Genomic DNA, 23901 nt, shown 5'->3' with positions numbered 1-23901 from the left:
TCCCTGGCTTCGCAGCCAGATGTGGTGCGCTTTCTCAAGGGAGTTAATCACCTGCGCCCTCCTCTGCACTCAGTGGTGCCTGCGTGGAATCTCAACCTGGTGTTAAGAGCCTTGCAGAAGCCGCCTTTTGAACCCTTGTCGAGGGCATCTCTGAAAGACCTGACGTTGAAAGCAGTCTTTTTGGTGGCTATCACTTCAGCCAGAAGAGTTTCCGAGCTCCAGGCGCTCTCATGTCGAGAGCCTTTTCTGCAGTTCACTGAGCAGGAGTGACTATTCGCACAGTGCCTTCCTTCCTGCCCAAGATTGTTTCTCGCTTCCATGTGAATCAGCAGCTCTGTCTCCCTTCCTTTCGGAGGGAGGACTACCCAGAGGAGTACTCTGCTCTTAAATATCTGGATGTGAGACGAGTCATCATCAGATACTTGGAAGTGACCAATGATTTCCGGAAATCGGATCATCTGTTTGTCCTGTTTACAGGTCCTCGTAAGGGTCTGCAGGCTGCTAAGCCTACAGTGGCAAGATGGGTCAAGGAAGCCATTGCAGCGGCTTATGTGGCCGCAGGGAAGGTGCCGCCTATCCAGCTGAAGGCTCACTCCACGAGAGCTCAGGCGACCTCGATGGCAGAGGCCGGGTCCGTCTCCTTGGAAGAGATATGCAAGGCGGCAACTTGGGCTTCGGCTCATACATTCTCCAAGCATTACCGTTTGACTGTGGCTGCACGGGCGGAGGCCCGGTTTGGAGCTTCAGTGTTGAGGTCAGGGATTTCAATGTCCCGCCCTGGGTGAGTACTGCTTCGGTACATCCCACCAGTCTATGGATTGATCAGCTTGATGATATGGAAGGTAAAATTATGTATAATCATACCTGATAATTTTCTTTCCATTAATCATAGCTGATCAATCCATAGCCCCTCCCAGATATCTGTACTGTTTTTATTCTGGTTGCATTTCAGGTTCAAGTTTAGTCTTCAGTTTCTTCAGAAAGACTTCGTGTTCAAGTTTTTTCACTTGGATTCTTCAAGAGTTGAGACGAGTTTGTGTTGCAGTGAGCTGCTGCATTCCTCTCCCCTCCGTTTTACGGGGCTGGATTGAGACATAAATTCTGCCGGCACTCCCTCCCGCTTCGTGCGGCTGTAGGGCAGCTTTGTACCCTTCCCGCTTCGGCGGTGTTAGGGTCAGTCAGCTCCTCCCGCGGTTGCGGTTGCAGGATAAGCCAGATCCCCCCGCATCGGCGGGTGTGGTGTCCCTCCCCCGCTCCGCGGGGATGAGCTGGACGGATTCCCCTCCCCCACTTGTGTGGGGATGAGCTGGGTTAATTCCCCTCCCCCGTTTCGGCGGTGGTGAGCTGGGCAGAGTGTCCCTTCGTGGGTGTAATTCTCTAAGTGCTGAGTCCTGCGGATGGAGCTTTGATATCGACATACTGAGGAGTTTCCGGCAGCACATGACCACATATAGGGAGGCAAAAGTTTGCTCTCTATCTCCACCTGCTGGTAGATGGACACAACCCACCAGTCTATGGATTGATCAGCTATGATTAATGGAAAGAAAATTATCAGGTATGATTATACATAATTTTACCATGCTTTTCTATGGGAAAGTCAAGTGCAGCTGCTGCAGGATAGAAACATGGTGGCTGTATACTACAAAAGCAACCTAAAGTGATGGAGTGTTAACATGCTCCACCTCTGCAAATATAACACAATAATTAAATATTTTAACAGCAGCAAATTATTAAAAAAAAAAAAAACATTTAAGGGAGGAACCCCCCCCCCCTTCCCAGAAAAACTTATAAGATCACTATGTATCAAGCAGTGCTTACTCCACCTTCCCATATTTAGCAAACTTTGTTTTTATGGGCTTTCAGTATTAGGCACACTGGATGGACCAAACAGGTCTTTATCTTTTGTTATCTACTATGTTAACTGTGATTTTTGTTTTGTTTAATAACAGTTCATTCACAGAAACTTAGAGCAATTAGGAAAGTGAGGGAGGGAGGTTCTAGAAATGAATCTTAGATTTTAGGTGGCATTCTGAGAAATGCTTCCTGTTCCATGCACAGGACTGCAGAGACAAACTGAGTTCCAGAATCTCAGTATGTGGCTGGGATGATGGTACAGGGATAAGGGTTTTAGATTTGTTAGGGAATGATACTTTGTGGTAGGGAGCGCCTATTTTGAAAGGTTGGGCTCCATATTTAACCAGGGAGGATCCAGACTGCTGTCACTAATGTGTTGTGTGTCTGTTAGTTCATGCAGTAAGCCACAAGTCACTGAGGAGCATATGGTTTAAGTTTTCAATGGTACGAGGAAAATGGGAAAGCTAGAATACCCCAATAGAGAGGTGATCTTAATAGCTGTAGTAGTAGTGGTGGTATATTTTAGAGAAGAGCTGACAAATGACTCCTGTTAACTTTTTTCTTAATTGTCAGAAGGCTATGAATACAAATATAACTTTTTTTTATCTGTATACATATGACAGAAGCCTGAACAAAGACTTGTACTAAATGAAAATGGAGAGAGAGCGCTTTTCTAAGTCTGGGGGAACACGAGCAACTAGTGGAACACTGATATCTGGGTACAAATTATTGAAATGACAGGTCAAATCAGATTGGTGAGGGAATGGAAAAAGTCTGAAGGAAATAAAAGCCACTGTGGGATCCTTATGGCTACAAATTCACGAGTGATGGGAAAGAATAGAGCAGTGGTGGGTATATTACTTTCCATCTGTCCAGGATGAGGAAAAAGCTTTTCTAATCTAAGTATTTCATTGACACAACCACAATAATAATGGGAATTTTCAGATACCCATGTAATATTGAGGTAAATGTCTCATTGGGACATGCTAGGGAAGTAGTGTTTAGATACCATAAAAGACTGGTTCGTGCTGGTCCTAAACAGACAGAAGGGGAGCTCCTTCACTCAGGATATAGTGCAAGAGATAATGATGATATTTCCGCTTGGCAATTATGATTACAACACAATCAAATTTGACGTAATCATTGAAAGGTGGACGTTATAGAAGACTACTGAAGTTGTGTTTAACTGTAAAAGAGGGCACTATGATAAAACAAGGAAATTAGAAGCTAAGGGCCCTGCGCTAGAGTTGTGCTAGTGTTTTTAGTGCATGCTAACCGTATAGATACCCATAATAATTATATGGGTGTCCACACAGATAAAACATGCTAAAAATGCTAGCGCACCTTAGTAAACAGGGCCCTAAGTTTGCATGCTGTGCAAATTCTACAGGCGCTCACACACACACACACACACACACACACACACACACACCAGAATACTGCCAGCATGATCAAATGGTTAGGTAAATGCTGCTATTAAAGCCAAAAAGATGCTGTTCAAAAAAACAAAGCCGATCCAAATGAAGAAAATAGTAAAGCTCATAAATTGGTAATGGCTTGGAAGTAAAACCTTTAATGTGGATAAGAGATGTGCAGTTTCCTATTCTGTGACTTTAGAAAAGGAAGATAGTGGCAGGAGTTGATGGAAAGTTGTGAGAATCAAGTGCATTGGTGGGGGGGGAGTGGGGGTGTGTGGAAGTGGAGGTAACCTGGTGGAGAACTCAAGATTTAACTTTGTGAATCTTGTCAAGGAAATGCTTAGCCTCACTTTGGGAGGAAGGAAGAGACTTTGTGGAGGAAGTTCAGCATATCCGAGCAAGAATTGGCGGCAATAGTTTGTTAAATGGACATATGCTCGTGCCAAACAAGAGTACTACTGGAAGATCAGCAATAATTTGGAGTGTATGAGTTTAGCAGAGGTGCAGGATTTTTGTCAAAGGTGCTTAGCAGAGCAGGCACAGGTAGTGGATTCTGGTGGCCAGCCAATTCTGAGGTTTGGTAGGGCTTACAGAATTGGGGAATGAGAGGCACGAGTGTCCAGAGGAGAGAATAGTAGTATAGGAAGAAATGGCCTCATCGATAGACTTGGATAACATAGTGGATGAGAGGAGAAAGAGAGGTAGAGATAATGCAATGGTCAGTAGCCCAAGGATTCTAAAATGTGTCGGTGGGGATTGGACAAGATTAAGGGCGAGAGTGGTAAATATAGAATTTATCATATGATGGTCAGAGGAGAAGAACTGAGGTGGAGCAATTTGTGTATGAACAGTTGGAGGAGGAGAGGAGAGATCAAGGCAACAGCTATTCTGGTGAGTAAGTGTAGTGGAGCATAGCTGGAGATTGAATGAAAGAGTTAAAGCAAGAAACTTAATAGGCATGAGTCATTAGCAAAATAAAGAACCCAAGAATAAGGCACAGTATTATGCTTAACCATCAAAACCCTAACTTGTAATCATCTAGTGCCCCTATTTCACCTACAAAATTCTATAGCTGGATAAGCACACCTTTCTCAAATTTAGAGAGGAATGGCATATTGGTCACTGGGGAAAAGGTTTAGTGCTATCCAAATGTGCTTTTATTAGCAGCACTCTGGTCACAGATCTACCCAGTGCCTGGGGGAAAACCCATTAAGGACGGTTCAAGAAAAAAGGAAGGAGTTGGTCAGTGAGAAAGGAAGAGAGGGACCATCAGGGTGGTTTATAAATGACAGCTACCTGGAAAGGTTGTGGAGTGAATAGGATATGGAGTGGACTTCAAAGAAAGAAAATGAGTGAGTGAGGTGGAAGAAAGGGTTGATCCCTGGAAGAATGGCAGCTTGATACCACTACTGCGGCCAATTAGGTGAGGTGTATGGGAGAAAAGGCAACCTCCATGACAGAAGGAAGGAACTGAAGAAGAGTTTTCAGGGAAAAGCCAAGTTTTGGACAAGATGGAATGTAATATAGGTTGAATGTGGACAAGCTTGTTGGAGACAGAATAGATATGCCATAGGGCACATAAGGGAGGGAAGAGGAAGGAAAGGAAAGAGTAAGACTGGAGAGTTTGTGATTTCACCTGCTTTGGTATGGTGAGAGATGGAGAGTCAGGCTTGGGATTGATATCCACAGCAGCGAGAAGCAAGAATATGGAGAAAAGTAGGCGAGGCATGATGAGATAAGATGTGCTCGGACAGAATGGAGATGGCTGATTGACAGGAAGAACATTTGAAGCTCGAAGGCCAGAAGATGGCTAAACTGGTGAGGTGATGAAAGTAGAAAATGGGTAGTGTGGTCTTGAGGTATGTAATGGTTTGAGATGAGGAATAATATTGGAAAGACTTATTTTCAGGAAGAAGTATAATGGAGCCATAGGAAATAGAAGGGAAAATGCAAATCTGTTGAGAGATGACAGGCACCATTAGGAACGGCATGTACGGGGAATCAAAGGCTCAAGTGGTTTGGAGAACTTGGGAATTGCTGGAGGATGCTGGGAGGAATATGGTGATGGGCTACAAAATCTTTACAATGCAACAACCTCTGACATATACTCCTTTTTCTAAGAGATATTTGCATGATGTACCAAAAAGATCATATTTGCCCTTGGAGGAGAAGGAATTGCTTACCTCCTTAGTCCCAGCAGAACAAGAGCCTTGCTCTTGTTCTAGATGGCAGAGAAGCTGCAGCCAGTTTCATACCTAAAACCTGAATTCCAGTTTCATTAAGAGAGTGAGACAGAGATCTAACATAAACCATTTGCAAGTATAATCTGACACTTTGTAAGTTGATGTGCACTGAAAATGAGCCTCTTAATGTTCTTTAAATCTGGAATGTATGCAAACGTCATCTGTTCAAAATGCCACCAAATTACTCACCCATAGTATTTGGTTTTTCCTGAATATCTTGATTGTCTTAAGTGAGAGGACTGCATAGGAATGTATCTGAATGTGAATTGCCTTGAACTAGTGAGAATAGTGCAAACTAGAGCTAAATCCAAATTCCTTTAGTCTTTGTTTTCTGGATACAAAAAAGACTATATGGAGAAAGTACAGGAAATATGTCACATTTATAATTGTCATGTTCTGCCTTTTGCTCTTACATCAGCTATGTATATTTTCATAAAAATGCTTAGCTGTGTAGCAACACAGCTATGCAAACTGGGAACACATGTGTTTTCTTATCTACATGTTTGGCTTGTCGAGCTTTGTCTCAGGAAGGACCATCTGGGCACTGGAGTTAGTAGAGTTTATGATCAATTACTCAGTCTCACTTGAGCTCTTTACATCAATTGGAATTCATAGGAACTCTAGTAGACCTGATTTGCAAAGGCTGTTCTCCCACCAGAAATGATCACCATGCTTGTGTCCATGCTACAGGAGATATTGGTAGGTAAGCAGGCTTCAGCATAGGATATGTTGAGATTCATGATTTTCATATGGCATCAATTGTACAAATAACTGCTGTAGATTATCTCCATAATGGACCATGCCAAATGGACATTCATGATTGTAGCAAATTTGAGCCTTTCATAACATACATGATAACATACATAACGTAGCGATGAAACTCCTCTTCAGTAATACCGGCTGGGATGTCAATAGCCTGTTCATCTGACGCGTTTGCAACAGCTGCATCTGTTTCATCCCTCTCCACATCCTTAACAAAGCTTGCCCGCTTGTAGCAGTTCACAATGGTTGCCTATGTAACGTGATTCCAGGCTTCTTTCTGCATATGTAGGGAATCCAACAGTGATTGAGTCAGTTCAACAGCACGTTTATCCTTGCCAGTCTGGTCATCCATAACGCTCATCAGACAACGTAGCACAAGAGCCCGATAATGTTGTTTGAAATTGGCTATTATGTCCTGTTCCATAGGTTGGATCACAGATGTAGTGTTTGGTGGCAGGAAGAGACCACCTTGACATTAGCCTGACAACATCCCTGTGTGCAGCATAACAGTACTTCATAGTTTATATTTTGTCACCCTGAACATTTTAATGAGGATGAATTAGGGTTCCTTGGGTTAGTAGAAGTCGGATATTGTTGGGGTGGATTGGTATTGGGGAGGGGGTTATTTCAGTTGCTCATTACATTTATATTACAAAATCAGTCATTGCCACAAAGTTCAAGATGGCTCACAATAAGAAACAAATCATAAACCATCATGTAAAACAATCTGAGTATATATCACTTTACTAGCACAAATTTCCAAAATATAAAAGCTTTTAAAGATTTACAGAATTGTTTGTAGTCAGTTATACATCTCAAAGTCAAAGGTAAAGCATTCCAATTTTTTGCAGCCATAATTGTGAAAGTTATAGAGAATAATTTCTTACATCTAACTTTAGTTATACTAGGACACAGGCATTAAAAGTGTTTAGAAGAAGCAACACAATTTTTTGATAAAATTTTGACTAAGCTCAGCATATATTCCGGAGGTTGTCCATTCAAAATTAAAAAGTACAGTTGAACAAATTTTCAATATCACCCTAGCCTCAATGGGCAGCCAATGTAATTTAAGTAGCAAGGTTGATGTAGTGCTGTCAAACCTAAATACCTGACAAATGAGGCGTGCTTTTTCTCATCTTACTCAAATTCAAGCTAAATATTCACCTTTTTGAGGTTACTTTTAAATCATAACATCTTACTTATCTATTTAATACCCATATTTTAAATCTTTCCCAAAGTTTTGTGCATAGATTTTAAGCCCTGTTGAGCAGGGATTGTCCCGAGTGTATGTGTACAGCACTATGTACATCTAGCAATGCTATAGAAATGACTACTATTAGTAGTAGTAAAATAATGTTGCACCTTATGCAATAAAATGACTCTTATACTAATGTCTTTCAGGTGTTGAGTCTCCAGGGCTTACTAAACTGCTGTTAAATTGATGAGGTATTGTGTTTTTACAAGCCAATCAAAAGTGCTTTCCACTTTGTTTTTGGCTTGACAGTTAGCATTGTGATGACATGCCCGAGTCATCTTTACATCTAATATTTCTAAACTGCATTTTATATAAACTAAAACCTGTGTCCTGAGATTTTTTTTATACCATATTCTAAGTATGTAGCTGTACTTTTCTTGAAGTATTGTTAATTTATAACCTATTTCCATTTCCTAGATTCATCATGGCGATATGGTCATGCACCCAGGTCTTCATCAGTGGTGCTTGCTTCATCTGGATCTGAACTAATGAGGGACAGGAGGGATCCAGAGAAGTCTACAGATTCACCTGTAAATAGTCTTGTGGATTATAATCATAGAAATGGTGACTTAACATCTTCATCATGTACGTATCAAGTTGTACACTTTTTCCTGTATTTTATAACTGTATACTGCCATACTCTCTGAGCTTTAAAATTGTGATGACCTGGTGCAAAAAAAAAAAAAAAAATACTAGTGCCTTAGTTAAGCAAGGCTGTGGACATACTATTTTTTTATAGCAGTTACATGGGCCTAAAGCTTGCTGGACAACTAAGATGCATATATAAAAGTGATCATAAATAAGTTGAACATGATTTCAACCAGAAATATTACACTATAAAATTCAAATTTAGCCCCAGAACTGGAATGTTTTGTAATAATCACATATGTCCTTGAAATTATGTAATCACTAATATTATTCCCTGAGGGCAAAAAGGATTGACAATGTACACTTGTGGGTAACACTCTGTGTCCGTGCAAAAAGATATATCTCCCAGAGCATCTGGAACTACTTTTCTGTGTATGTAGGCAATCTCACACAGCCACATCCCACAGCAGTATTCACACACATTCCCCATACATAAGAGCCATACTGGGACAGACCGAAGATCCATCAAGCCCAGCGTCCTGTTTCCAACAGTGGCTGATCTAGGTCTCAAATACCTGACAAGATCCCCAAAAAATACAATACATTTTATGCTGCTTATCCTAGAAATACACAACTCACCAATGGTGGAATCTATCCCACTAAGTGCTGACAATTAATAAAGGGGTCGTCTCATACAGTCATTCAGGCAGTTTTTACCACCCAAACTGGTGAGCCTTCATTACAGGACCATTTATAATCATTGACTGCCACCCACCTCCCGTAGTGCAAAATTAACCAAAAAAACAGTGTTCAGTTCTGTACCTTCAATCCAAACAGTTTTTTTGTCTTTTATACTGCAATTAATCTCTTCTTTTTTTGCTGCTTTTATTTTCTCTATTTGATTTATCTCTACGGGTGATTTATATACAGCAGTTATATTTAAATCTTATTCCAGTTGCAGGAACATTTCATATCTTCAATTTATATACCGCTACAGCCTTCACAGAGATAAAATATAGAAAATAAAAGAAGCAAAAAAAGAAGAGATTAATTGCGGTATAAAAGACAAAAAAACTTTTTGGATTGAAGGTATAGCACTGAACACTGTTTTTTTGCTTAATTTTGCACTACAGGAGGTGGGGGGACAGTCGATGATTATAAATGATCATGTAATGCAGGCTCACCAGTTTGGGTGGTAAAAACTGCCTGAATGACTGTATGAGACAACCCCTTTATTAATTGTCAGCACTTAGTGGGATAGATTCCACCATTGGTGAGATGTGTATCATTTACGGTAGAGGTGGAATACTGACATTGATTTTTTTGACAGTTATTCTAGAAATAAGCAGTGGATTTTCCCCAAGTCATCTTTTCATTATGAGACCACCTTTAGTCATTTTCCTGTTCTTTTCTGGTGGTACTTTATAAATAACATGAAGTGCCAGGACTTGATATATCACCATGGTCAAAAAGTGAAAATTCTCTAAATATGGTCCTAGATGAAATCTACAGGGGTATCATCTTTTCAAAGTAACTGTTAACAAAACTGTATGCAGTCATAGGACTTGTCAGCAATTTTGAGTTACTTTGAAAAGATGATACCCCTATAAATTTTATCTAGGACCATATTTAGAGTGTCACTTTTTGATGACCATGGTGATATACAAAATTCTACTTTTATATTTGATTTTTTTCGCCATATAATTGCATACTCTATTTTTTTTTATCAACTTGTAGTTTTTTAAAGTCGGTGGTCAAGGTGATGTATCTCTTGTTTTGATATGGCTAGTTAGTCCCAAGTTTTCCTCCTCCAATGCAGTCCTCTTAAGCAATCTCTGATGAATTTTAGAAGTGTAAATTTTGGCCTATTTAAACTTTACTGAGGATAGCAACATTTTAAGCCATTGGTTTTCTGGGCCATGATAATAATTGGAGCTAGAGAAGTACCACTGTTCAGAGCCAAGACTGAAGGATTATATATGGGAGCAGAGAACCCTTCTGCGCAGCTTATATTGTACATGAAAGGATTCATTGGAATCAAGTTGAAAGGCAAAAGCCTTGTTACTATTCTCCTTTGACACCTTAATCAGAAATCAGGGGGATTACAACACTTGCTGTGTGTCTTTGCAAGAGAATTTTCAGATGAACTCATTCCAAATATAGTATGATCTTCAAGGTTTCCAGACTATGGCCACATAGGAGGGCCTGTTCTTTTCTGATGAGATTTCTGCAGTTTTGATACCTTCGGTCTTATTTGGCTTTAGCTCATGCCTTTTCGTTCAGAGTGCACAGCAAGTTACATTCAGGTACAGTAAATATTTCCATTTCTCTAGAGCACTTACAATCCAAGTTTGTACCCAAGGCAGTGAAATGATGTGCCCAAGGGCATGAAGAATGTTGGGTCAGGTTTGAACTCTGGCTAGGTCTTTGCCTGTTGCTCTTATTAGGTGACTGCTCCACTTGCAGGAGGAATAGCCTAAGTGAATAAAGCAATAGGCTGAGAACTGGATAGAATACTAGTTGAGCTATCAGTACCAGAAACCTCAGTCATTTGTGGCATCACTCCAACTAGACCTCAAGACCTCCTTTGTCCTGCCAACTGGTTTGCTGCTGAATTTGAGGACTCACCAGTTTGAGATAAGCCTTCCCAGCAATATTTAGTCCTAATGCTCAAGGAGTTATTTGTAATACTGAGTGTGAGTCTATGGTGCTAATTTTTGGAATAGATGAAAATCTTAAAATGCCTAAAACTCCATCTGCTAAAAACTCAAATTCTGATTTTGGAAAGTCAGAATTTGGATGTTTTATTGTAGTTCATCCAAATAGCAAGGGAACGTGTTTAGGTCAGAACTAGGGAGGGCCCAAAAGTAGGACATCCACCAGGAATTTTCAAATGGGAAGAAATGTACATGTCTAAAAAGGACATATTTTTATCTAGACCTGTTTGTCACGTCCAATTTTCGAAAAAGTTTCTCTAATTGAGCAGCTGACCACTGGAGGGATTATGGCATGACCCCTCATTAATCCCCCAGTGGTTGCTGTCCACCTCCCTCTCCTCTGAAAGTGAAACTGGAAAGGAAAACAAAGCTCTGTCATCTGCAGGTGGTATGGCTATTCTGAACAAAGCAGCAAGCAGGTCGGAGGACTAGCCTAATGGTTAGTGCAGTGGACTATGAACCAGAAGACCCAGGTTTAGGTCTCGCTTCAATTTTTTTTAAATCTGATCCTTTCAGAAACAGAAAAATACTTACTGTACCTGAATGACACACCTTCAAGCCTGAAGGCTATTGAAGTGATGTAGATTGAGGTACAGTAGGTATCTTTCAGGTCCTGGAAGGATCACTGTGACAATGGAGTGGAGGAGTGGCCTAGTGGTTAGGGTGGTGGACTTTGGTCCTGGGGAACTGAGGAACTGAGTTCAATTCCCACTTCAGGCACAGGCAGCTCCTTGTGACTCTGGGCAAGTCACTTAACCCTCCATTGCCCCATGTAAGCTGCATTGAGCCTGCCATGAGTGGGAAAGCACGGGGTACAAATGTAACAAAAAAAAAAAAAAAAAAAAAACAGTGAATTTTTAATATTGACTATCTTGAAGTGTATTTTTCTAGTTTGACCAGGAGGTGGTGCATGTTTTTTTTTTTTTTTTTTTGCTTGTTTTGTTCGTTTTGTTTTTTTTAAAGCTATTAAAGAGAACTGATTGTTCCTTCTTTAGCTAACACAGAAATAAGAGGTAACCTGCAGTGATGTGGCCAGCTATTTTTTTAAAACTTGTTCTGGGCTCTGCTTGGCCCAAGAGCTCAAAATTCACTAGGATGTACTGGCTTTTTGTCCAGTTTTAGCCCGGGAGAAGAGAGAGAGATCTCCTTTGCTAAGGCCCTGTGAGCAATTATATTTGATAACCTGTGAGCAGCTATATGTCCTGATCTTCCCAGGTACTGTTTAGTTAGTTTTATAATTGATCCATTTCAGTTACCTGTTATATTGTTTTACTGATTGCACCTTTTCTGTTCACTGTTCTAATTTTTCATGACAAACATTTTTTTAGTTTATTGCCTCTGTCTGGACTGATTAAGTATCCTGGTGGTTTGTGTGTTGGGTCAGTGAGCGCTTTCTAGGAACTGTGGGACCACTGGGAGTGTGGCCCCAGTAACCTAGACATCACTGGGGATAATTTGAGAGTGGGAGACTCGCTCGAGGCGATTGGGACTCAGTTGGTGGGAGGAAGGTGCTAGTGTAGAGCATAAGCAGCAGGTGCAGGCAGACCTGAGCTGTGCTGGAGATAGATCCTCTTAAGTGGTGTGGGATAGCCTCAGGCCGGTGGCTAGACGTTTCATGACCATCACATTTACAAAATAGTTTATAGTGGGGTTTGAGCCCATGTCCCTTGGTTTACAGTCCACTTCACTAACCACTAGGCTACTTCTCTGTTCTTCAGGAACATCTGTGTGGCCATATTTTTGAAAATGATGCCAGACAGACATTCATGTCCCTCTTTGTTTTGTCATTCAAAAGTTGGACATTTCACTTTGGAAAATAACTATTCATTTTGGACTTCCATCTCGCAGCCGTAATAGAACAGGAAATCTGTGTTCTGTTTGCTTATGGCTGTGAGATGGCCATTTTTTTTTGTTTTGGACATTATGAGCAGGACTTTTTTTTGGGGAGGGGGGGACTTAAATGTTTGGGAGCCGTGGAGGGGCATTTTTGTTTTTAAATTTTATTTGTACCCCGCGCTTTCCCACTCATGGCAGGCTCAATGCGGCTTAGGTACTTATTTGTACCTGGGGCAATGGAGGGTTAGGTGACTTGCCCAGAGTCACAAGGAGCTGCCTGTGCCTGCAGTGGGAATCAAACCCAGTTCCCCAGGACCAAAGTCCACCACTCTAACCACTAGGCCACAAAGCTCCCCATATGTTAATGTCAGACTACAGGTCAAGTTACTGTTAGGGTCTGAAATGGCGTAAAATGCTGATTAATCTTTTTGAAGGCCAATATTTTAGCTTCCCTCAAATGAGGTTAGGCTTCACCCCCAGGACAGGGAATGTCTGTGCTTGTCACTTTTAGTTTAGAGCATAAAGATGAAAAGGAGGTACCACTACTAGACATTTTCAAAGGATGTAGGAGATTTCCATGTTAAATACTTATGGAAGGTTTGCCCTGAAAAGAATTGAAGTCAGGCTTGCTGTTTAGCACCCTGTAGTGTGATTCTGAGATTTTTAGATCATTCACAGTCCTCTCAGTCTTTAGGTAAACATTGTTTTCATGGCTCTGAGTACTCACATATAAATGGCAGTGTGTTAAGTAACTGCAGCAGGAAACTGATGTTACTTCTGATGATTGGCTTTTCAAGGCTAAATGAGTTCTTTGTTTCACTGTTTAGTGAAAAGGATGCAAGGGAGTTAGTTACCTGTGCCAGAAATGGTATTTAAGGGTGACAGTATGGAAGAACTAAAAATCTGAGTGAACCTGGAAGATATGAAAAAAACAACAAGTTAAACAACAATCACCTGGACACCCCAGGGTACTGAAAAGCTCAAAAATGAAATTGCAGTTCTACTATTGGTAATCTGTCATTAAAATCTTCCACAGTATCTGAAGGTTGGAAGGAGCCAATATAATTCCAGTTTTTAGAAAAAAGGTTACAGGGGTGATATGGGAAGCTACAGACCTGGTAAGCCTAATGTGCCAGGCAAAATGATAGAAACTACTGAAAACATAAGACAAGCATTGTTTAATAAGACAGTCAGTATGGACTTGCCTCCAATTTGCATAATTTTTTGCAGGCATAAATAAACATGGATAAAGGGGAACTGGTTGTTGTAATTTTAAAATTTTTTAGAAAGCTTAAACTTCTGAGAAAATTAAAAAGCCGTGGGATTGGAGGTGATCTGATGTGGATTGGGAACTGATTAAAAGATAGAAAATGTATTAGGGTTAAGTGGACAATTCTGTCAGTGGAGGAAGGTGAATATTGAAGTGCCACAAGGATCTATACTAGGACTTGTGCTTTTTAATATATTAAATCTGGAAATGAGAACGATGAGTGAAGATCAAATTTGCAGAGAACACAACTATTCAAAGTTGTGAAATCACATGTGGACTGCATGAATTTGCAGGAGGACTTTGGGAGGCTGGAAGACTGGGCATTCAAATTGCACTTGTCCACATTAATTTTTACCTGCTACGTGATTCGCATTTGGATGAATACTACTACTACTTAACATTTCTAGAGCGCTACTAGGGTTACGCAGCGCTGTACAAATTAACAAAGAAGGACGGTCCCTGCTCAAAGGAGCTTACAATCTAAAGAACGAAATGTCAAGTTGGGGCAGTCTAGGTTTCCTGAGTAGAGGTGTAGTGGTTAGGTGCCGAAGACGACATTGAAGAGGTGGGCTTTGAGCAATGATTTGAAGATGGGCAGGGAGGGGGCCTGGCGTATGGGTTCAGGGATGATTAATCCAAATTATAGCTACATGATGCTAGGTTCTGCATTGAGTTACCACTGAGGAAAAAGATTTAGATGTCATGGACAACATGTTAAAATCTGTTCCTTGTCATCAAGCAGATGAAGCCATTACGTATGGGTTGTGTCCATCAACCAGCAGGGGGAGATAGAGAGCACTCAGTTTTTCACAGTGCCTCATGGCCAGCTAGCTCCACTGCCTCTTCAGTATTCTCTCTCCCCAAGCAGGGTGGCTGCAGCTTCTTCGAGCTCCATCAAAAATCTGCCTGGGGGTGGCTCCTGGCTTGCCAGTTGTTAGCCGGGGTGATAGAAGCTATAGCAGCTTCACTTTGAAGACACCTAGGTCAGCCCTTTCCCTGTCCTTTCCCACTCAGTGGATGCAGGCACATTGGTTCGCCTTTCCCTGCCTTTCCCACTTATCTAAGCCTCGAGTGTTTTTATTTACCTCTTTTGCCTCTGCTCTCCTCACTTCGTTAAAAAAAAAAAAAAAAAAAGCGATCTTGGAAAAGAGGTTTTTTTTCTTCAGATTCTTCTGCAGGACTGGAGCTGTGATACTCGGTCTAGTGAGGTAAGAGTGTTTTCTGACTCCTCCAGGTTAGAAGCTTTGCTATCTTGATTTCAGTAGTGCTAGCATTTCTTTACATTTATCTGGTACAACTGGCACTGAGACTAATGTTGCTGTTATTGATGATAATTTTTTACCTCCTTCTCAAATGCTGGCTCCTCAGATTAACCTTGCCTCCTTCTCAAATGCTGGCTCCTCAGATTAACCTTGCCTCCTTCTCAAATGCTGGCTCCTCAGATCAACCTTGCCTCCTTCTCAAAAGCTGGCTCCTCAGATCAACCTTGCTGGCTCCTCAGATCAACCTTGCCTCCTTCTCAAATGCTGGCTCCTCAGATCAACCTTGCCTCCTTCTCAAATGCTGGCTCCTCAGATTAACCTTGCCTCCTTCTCAAATGCTGGCTCCTCAGATTAACCTTGCCTCCTTCTCAAATGCTGGCTCCTCAGATTAACCTTGCCTCCTTCTCAAATGCTGGCTCCTCAGATTAACCTGAGCATGGTTAACATAAGAGGAGGAGTGGCCTAGTGATTAGAGCACCAGTCTTGCAATCCCGCTGCTGCTCCTTGTGAACTTGGGCAAGTCACTTAACCCTCCATTGCTTCAGGTACAAACTTAGATTGTGAGCCCTTCTCACACACAGTGAAATATCCAGTGTACCTGAATGTAACTTACCTTGAGCTACTACTGAAAAAGGTGTGAGCAAAATCTAAATAAATAAGAACATAAGTGTTGCCATACTGGGACAGACCAAAGGTCCATCAAGCCCAGCATCCTGATTCCAACAGTGGCCAATCCAGGTTACAAGTACCTGGCAAGATCCCAAAACTGTACAATACATTTTATGCTGCTTATCCTAGAAAATAAGCAGTGGATTTTCCCAAAGTTCAGATACTAATAACATATTTATAAATGAGATGGAAATCGGAATGACGAGTGAGGTGATTAAATTTGCAGATGATAGAAAACTATTCAAGGCTGTTACATTACTATAATGCCTTTGTAACGCTCTCTTTTGTATTCAGTTCTGGTCATTGTATCTTAAAGATTTAGCGGAATTAGAAAAGGTTCAAAGAAGAGCGACCAAAATGATAAAGGGGATGGAACTCCTCTCTTATGAGGAAAAGCTTAAAGAGGTTAGAGCTCTTTAGCTTGGAAAAGAGACGGATGAGGGCAGATATAATTGAGGTCAACAAAATCCTGAGTGGTGAAAAACAAGTAGAAGTGAATAGATTTTTTTTTACTCTCTTCAAAACTACAAGGACTAGGGGACACTCGAGGAAGTTGCATGTAAATACTTTTGAAACAGGAGGAAATACTTTTCCCTGCAATTTATAGCTAAGTTCTGGAGCTCTTTTCCAGAGGATGTGGTAACAGCAGTTAGCGTATCTGGGTTTAAGCAAGGTTTGGACAAATTCGTGGAGGAAAAGTCCATAGTCTGCTATTGAGACAGACATGGGGAAGCAACTGCTTACCCTTGGATTGATAGCATGGAATGTTGCTGCTAATTGGGTTTCTGCCAGGTACTTGTGACCTGGCCTGGCCACTGTTTGGATAATGGGATACTGGGCTAGATGGACTATTGGTCTGACCCAGTATGGCTACTGTTATGTTCTTATGTAAGTTCATCTTAATGGCTTATTGACTTTTCTCTGGCAACGAATTCGAGTTTTTAATTACACGTTGAGTGAAGAAATATTTTCTCCAATTTGTTTTACATTTACTGCTTTGTAGCTTCATTGCTTGCACCTTAGTCCTAGTATTTTTGGAAAGAGTAAACAAGTAATTCATGTCTACCTGTTCCACTGCACGCATTATTTTATATATCTCTAGCATATCTCCCCTCAGCCGTCTTTTCTCCAAGCTGAAGAGCCCTAGCCACTTTAGCCGTTCCTCATGGGAAAGTTGTCCCATCCCCTTTAATATTTTTGTTGCCCTTCTCTGAACCTTTTCTAATTCCACTATATCTTTTCTGAGATGCGGTGACCAGAATCGTACAAAGTATTCGAGGTGCGGTCACACCATGGAGCAATACAGAGGAATTATAACGTCCTCCCAGGGCAGTCAGATCCTAGCGGCAGACCAAACTGCGTTAAACATAGTGTTTAATTTGTCTCTGCCTTGTTTTAACTCCTTCACAATTTTTGTATTGTTAGGTATGTCTTTTGTACCTTCACAGAATTATGTTTCCTATGCTACTCTGTATCTAAAAAAATTCTTTAGGAAATTACACTTGCAGGGTTTTATTGGCTCAGAATCAGCCTCTTCTAATAAAAATTGTGAATCATTTTCTGATTTCTATAAGTTTTCTTAGACCTGGATTCCTCCTGGCCCAGTGAATGCTGTTATTAATACTTATCAACAGTTGGTAATGTGTGATGTTACGGGTTTAGAACAACACTCGAGGTCTGTTTTGAATATGACTAAGGAAACAGCAATCCACTTTGAATGAATTGCGTAATATGTCTCATATTGTCATTACTCAGGCTGATAAGGGGGAGGGGTAGTTGTGCAGGATAGGTGTAAATATATAGCTGATGCCCAACATCAACTTTCTGATGATGCCTTTTATATGGCATTAGAATGTGATCCTACAGAACTTTTCCAAAAGGAATTTGTATCATTGTTGACTCAGGCTTCTTGTATGAGGATTATTTCAGCTAAAGAGTTTAGGTATTTGTATCGAGAATATCCAGTATGTCCATTTATATACTTTCTTCCTAAAATACATAAAAATCTTTCTAATCCCCCAGGACATCCTATAGTCTTCGGGAGGAACTCCCTTTTTTGAGCCACTTTTCTCAATATGTTGTTTTCTTTTTACATCCGTTGGTTAGTAGAATTCCCTCTTATGTAAGGGAACATTGAGACTCCACCTGTACTTATGACCATGGATATCAATGCTTTGTACACTAATATTCCCCAACAAGGTGCTATTGATATTATTCAACGGTCAGCTAATGAATTGTCCATACCAACCCAGCATGTAGATTTGTTGGTTGCCATGTCCTCCCTGGTTATTCTTAAAAAAATATTTTGTTTGAGAAGACCTTTTATTTACAGATTAAAGGAGTGGCCATGGGGGCAATCATGGCACCTGCACTGGCCTGTATATGGCTGATTTTGAGAGGCAGTTTGTAGTTCAGTTTTCTTTTTTTTTTCCATCAAACATTCTGTTGTGGAAACACTTCACTGACTGTGTGTTCTTTGTAGGAGTGGAGGATCTTCAGATTATTTTGCCTTTATTAATTCCTGCGACTCCAATATCACCTTTACTAACAATGTGGGGATCACTAATGAATTCTTGGATATTCGTATTTGGCTGGAGGGAGGAATTTTTAAAACTTCAGTTTTTGTAAGCCTACTGCTTGCAATACTATTCTTCACTATAACAGCTATTAGCCTGAGAGACTGCAGGATGATATCCCATTAAGTCAATTTTTTGCGAATTAAACTGTTATGTAGTACCCCACTTGATTTTCATCAACAATCAGCATTTATGGTAAATCGTTTTGTTCAGAGAGCGTACCCTTGACCTGTGATTTAAATCCATTTATAAGAGAGCATTCTATGCGCAGAGGTGCTGGTTACTTAATAATTGTGATCATAGATTGGTTAATAGTAGTTTGTCTTGTCTTGTGTTCTCCCTCATTCTCAGCAAGCTAATCAGATTGGTGCTATTATTAAACACCACTGGGAAGGTTGGCAATTATTTACCTGAGTTTGTTGAAAAACTGATGTTTGCTCGTACTCATGCTAGAAATGTGGGACAGATTTTAATCCATTGGCATGAGCAGGAAACCAGGGGGAGGATAAGGAGTCACAAACAGTGCATCCATTGTACATATTGTCAATATGCCATGTCTACACAAATTGTAGCCAGTCTACACGCAGGGAAAGATTTTACTTGCGGTCTGTAACTGACTGACTGTAACTCTAGTCATTAGTATATGCAGTTAAATGTCCATGTTCTCTTTGGTACATAGACAAAGTTGAAAGTTAAACAGTGCATAGCTTGCCATCTTAGTAATATCAGAGTGAATCGAAGAGAGGCACCACTGGTGATATGGCTGGCCATGCTTTAAAGGATTTGCAGTTTGTAGTCTTAATACAAGTTTCTTTACCCCAATGGGGAAATATTTCAACTGTTCTCAAGAGAAGAGTATAGTTTGATTTTTCTGTGGAGTACTATTTCTCCTTTGGGTTTAAATAAAGATAGACTGGTGGCTTAAAGATGATTTTGCATGTATGTATGTTTGATCTTTTCTGATGAGTGATTTCATGTTAAGTGATTCGCTTTATATAAGGCATGGTAGTGCTTTCTATCACATATGGTAGATTTAGCCTTCGGGTTGCAGTCCCTTGGGGGACTGTTTTGAGTTTGTCCACTCTTGCTATGCTGACCCTGTTTTATAAATATTATTTTTGATATTTAGATTGTAAGCTCCTTTGAGCAGGGACTATCCTTCTTTATTAAACTGTACAGCGCTGCGTAACCCTAGTAGCGCTTTAGAAATGTTTAGTAGTAGTATATGACTTTTTCAGACTGTTTGTTTTGTGTCTGTATTTTGTAAGACTTGAGGTCTTGAGTAATTTATTTATTTTATTTGTTACATTTATATCCCACTTCCTTGTCATCAGCAGCAGATGAATCCATTACGAATGGGTTGTGTCCACCTACTAGCAGGGGGCGATAGAGAACACTGAAAACCATAGTGCCTCCTGGACGGCTGGCTCCATTTGTCTCCCAGCAGGGTTGGACGCAGCTTATTCAGCTCCTTCAAGAATCTGCCTGGGGTTGCTCCTGTGCTTTTGCCAGTTATAGCAGGGGTGTTGTGGCTATTGCAGCTTCACTTTAAAGGCACATAGATTAGCCCTTTCCCTGCCTTACCCTTCCCCCTATGTGGATGCAGGCATATAGGTTTGCCCTGTCTCTGCCTTTCCCACTCTCTTCTATGTGGATGCAGGCACATTGGTTCGTCCTTTCCCTGCCTTTCCCACGCTTCTGGACCTCCGGAGTCCCTCTGTAGCTGTTGCCTCTAACTTTCCTCACAGCGTAAAAAAAAAAAACCGTGACGCTGCGATTCTGAGGCTATCTTCTGTTTGTGCAGCGTGACTGGAGCTCTGGGACTCGGTCTGTTGAGGTAAGAGCGTCTTGTAGCTCCTCCGGGGAGGGCCCGCGATCGGGGCGTTTTTGGCGCAAGTCGGCCATTTGAAATTTTCCACCATTTTCGGCGATGGCTGCGGAGGTTGTTAAGCGCTGTTCACGTTGTGGCAAGTGCAGATCAGCAGCGGGGCTCTGTAAATCGTGCTCTTCAGACGTCGGGGCCTGCACGAGCATGGCGAGTGATGTTTCTTCCCGCTCGGTGGAGCTGGCAGCGGGCACCATCTTGGATGCACCGCATGGTCCAACCCCCGCAGGAGCGGAAGGGTCTGAGGCTGGAGGGGAGTCTCGGATGGAAGCTACCAGAGGAGCTGCTTGCCCCGGATTGGAACCAGGAGACCAGGGTGAGCCTTTCTCCCATGAGTTTGTGTTGCTTTTACATAAAGCATTCATGTTAGAGGGCTCTGCCGCAAGTGTCTGATTCTGCGTTGCTACCTGGTTCCCCTCCGGTGGCCTGGGATTGCCATCAGGCGTTTTGTCCCCAGACAGTTGGCCACAGGACAAGTGTAGATGGGTAAATTCCCCTTCAGAGAGTGTCGCACCTCTCCCCCCCCCCCCCCCCCCGTGGTCGGGCTGTGGGGATTCTGAGGGGTCTGGCAGGCCTTCGTGGTCTGAGGAGCCAGAGGAAGGTGCCGGATTGCCACTGGATCCAGATGTTCCCACCGCGGTTAGGATTTTCCACCGCGATGAGTTCTTTGAGCAGGGACGGTATTTCTTCTATGTTTGTGCAGCGCTGCGTACGCCTTGTAGCGCTATAGAAATAAGTAGTAGTGGTAGTAGCTGCCTTTCTCAGGTGAGAGGGTATCCAGGTTCACCCGTACCTCGATGACTGGCTCATCAGAGTGGACTCTGCAGAAGAGAGTCGTCATGTAACAGCCAGAGTGGGTCTCAGTACTGCAGTCTCTGGGCTGGGTCGTCAATATACCCAAAAGTCACCTGACCCCCCTCTCAATCTCTGGAGTATTTGGGGGTTCGGTTCAACACAGCCAAGGGTTTTTTTTTTTTTTTTTAACCCGCGCAAAGGAGGTGCAAGCTTCAGACCCAGGTCCGTCTGCTCCTGTGGATGCCTCGCCCGCGAGCTTGGGACATTGTTCAGCTATTGGGGTCGATGACGGCCATCCTAGAAGTGGTGCCTTGGGCGAGAGCGCACATGAGACCGCTGCATTGTTCCCTGCTATGACGTTGGTCTCCCATTTCCCAGGATTATCAGTGCAGACTTAGTTGGCTCCCTGCGGCCCGACTCAGCATGGAGTGGTGGCTCTCAGATAGCAAGCTGCGACGAGGAATGCCATTAGCACTCCCTGACTGGTGCCTGGTGGTAACCGATGCCAGCCTGAAGGGCTGGGGAGCTCATTGCCAGGAGAGGCATGCCCAGGGTCTGTGGACACTTGAAGAAACGAAGTGGTCCATCAATCGCTTGGAGTTAAAAGCAATTTTCCAGGCGTTGCTGGCCCTTCAATCGACCTTGGAGGGGATTGGCTGTCAGAGTGTTGTCGGACAATATGACGGCAGTGGCCTACATAAATCGTCAAGGTGGAACACAGTGCAGAGCACTGGCCGCGCAGGCCACTCAGATTTGCCACTGGGCTGAGCTGCATCTACAGTTCCTGTCAGCAGCTCATATTGCAGGTCAGAGCAACGTGCAAGCCGATTATCTAAGCAGACACCACATCGACCCAGCAGAGTGGGAGTTGGCAGACGAAGTGTTCCTTCAACTCTGTGCCAAATGGGGAACGCCCGTAGCGGATCTGATGGCATCAAGCACAAATGCCAAAGTCCCGTGGTTTTACAGCAGATGGAGAGATCCTCGCTCAGTGGGGTTGGATGCCTTGGCTCAACCCTGGCCTCTGGGCCTACTATATGTGTTTCCGCCTTGGCCCTTGATAGGGCGAGTACTTCTGCGAATTCGGCTGCACCAGGGAGTGGTGATTCTCATTTGCCCAGGTGGCCCTGGTATGCGGCCCTCCGGCGGATGCTGATGGAGGCTCCTCTTCCTTTGCCTCTGGTACCGAACCTGTTGATGCAGGGCCCGGTAACCATGGAGGATCCCTGCCGCTTTGGTCTTACGGCATGGCTATTGAGAGGGCGCAATTGAGAGACAAGGGCTATTCTAACAAGGTCATCTCCACTCTCTTGCAGGCCCGCAAGCGGTCCACTTCTGTTGTGTATGCCTGGATTTAGCGTCAGTTTGAGGCCTGGTGTGTTCCAAAGGCGATCACACCCATACGGGCTTCTGTCTCTCTGATTCTTGACTTTTTGCAGGATGGTGTACAAAAAGGCTTGGCCTATAATTCCCTGCGGGTGCAAGTGACAGCATTGGCATGCTTTCGTGGGAAGGTCGCTGGCCTCTCCTTAGCTATGCATCCAGACATTGCACGGTTTCTTAGAGGGTTGCTTCGGCTCTGTCCTCCCGTGCGGGCACCTTGTCCGGCTTGGAACCTGGGGCTAGTATTGAAGGCTCTGCAGGGTTCGCCCTTCGAGCTGCTACGGTGGGCTTCGGAGAAGGATATGACTTTTTAAAGGCAGTCTTCTTGGTGGCCACCACATCGGCGAGATGGGTGTCTGAGCTCCAGGCGCTGTCCTGTCGAGACCCATTTCAGCAATTTTCGGAGTCTGGAGTAACGGTATTTCTCCGAGGACAAGCAGGCTGCTTGTTCTCACGACTGGGTGACGTCCGCGGTAGCCCCCACCAACCGGAAGAAGCTTCGCGGGCGGTCCGCACGCAGGGCACGCCCACCGCGCATGCGCGGCCGTCTTCCCGCCCGTGTGCGACCGTTCCCGCCAGTCTTGTTTTTTCCGCGCTGGAGAGAGTCGTGCGTGAGCCACTCTCTCTTGTCAGCCCCGGAAAACCGTCGCGTTTCGCGAATTTCTTATTTTTTTGTTTGTTTCTGGTTCCCGCGTGTTCCGGACCCTTTTTCTTGTTTAAAAAAAAAAAAAAGGTGAACTTGCTTGTTTTTCCCTCGTTTTCTAGCGGGGGCGTCGCGTTGCGGCCTTGTGGCCGCGCGGTCGATTTATTTTTCGAGGTGTGATTTACCGCCACCATCGACGACTTTAATTTCGCCGACGCGATTTTTCCGTCGATGTCCTCGAAGGTCCCGAGTGGATTTAAGAAGTGTGGTCGGTGCGGCCGGCCTATCTCGCAGACCGACACCCACGCTTGGTGCCTCCAGTGCCTCGGGCCGGAGCACAATATCAAGTCGTGCTCTTTGTGTCTTGGTCTCCGGAAACGGACTCAGGTTGCGAGGCAAGTTCTTCGGGACCGTCTTTTTGGAACTTGCGCTGGCCCCTCGACGTCGAACTCGACGGCATCGGTATCGACGGCCGGTTCTTCGGTACCGGTATCGATGTCCGCGAAATCGGCACCGATGGCATTGACCCCAGGAGCACAGGTCCCGTCGGCCCGCCGGTCCTCCGGTGAGGGTAGGGGTGAGAGGCCGCGTGGGCAATCGGCCCCGGTCCACTCCCTCTGCCCATGGCCCTCGGGACTGAACCCTGTCTGACCCGGTCCCTCGAGTCCGAGGGGAATCGACCTCCTCCTCCTCCATTCCATCTGGCGCCGATGACGGGCACCGCAAAAAATCAAAGAAGCACCGT

At 43.3% G+C, this 23901-nt stretch overlaps 1 protein-coding gene across 1 annotated transcript in view; it reads left to right on the top strand.

Annotated features, from left to right (window-relative positions):
• Positions 1-23901, top strand: part of MARCHF7 (membrane associated ring-CH-type finger 7) — a 125958-nt gene that overhangs the window by 50555 nt on the left and 51502 nt on the right. Inside the window, exon 5 of the mRNA XM_030208827.1 lies at positions 7950-8117. Coding sequence (XP_030064687.1) covers positions 7950-8117 — 168 coding nt within the window. The remainder of the gene's footprint in view (positions 1-7949; positions 8118-23901) is intronic.

The sequence above is a fragment of the Microcaecilia unicolor genome, chromosome 7, assembly GCF_901765095.1.
Source record: "Microcaecilia unicolor chromosome 7, aMicUni1.1, whole genome shotgun sequence".
Lineage (NCBI taxonomy): Eukaryota > Metazoa > Chordata > Amphibia > Gymnophiona > Siphonopidae > Microcaecilia > Microcaecilia unicolor.
Note: the sequence above shows the minus strand (reverse complement) of the source record. Positions and strands in the feature narration are given on the sequence as shown.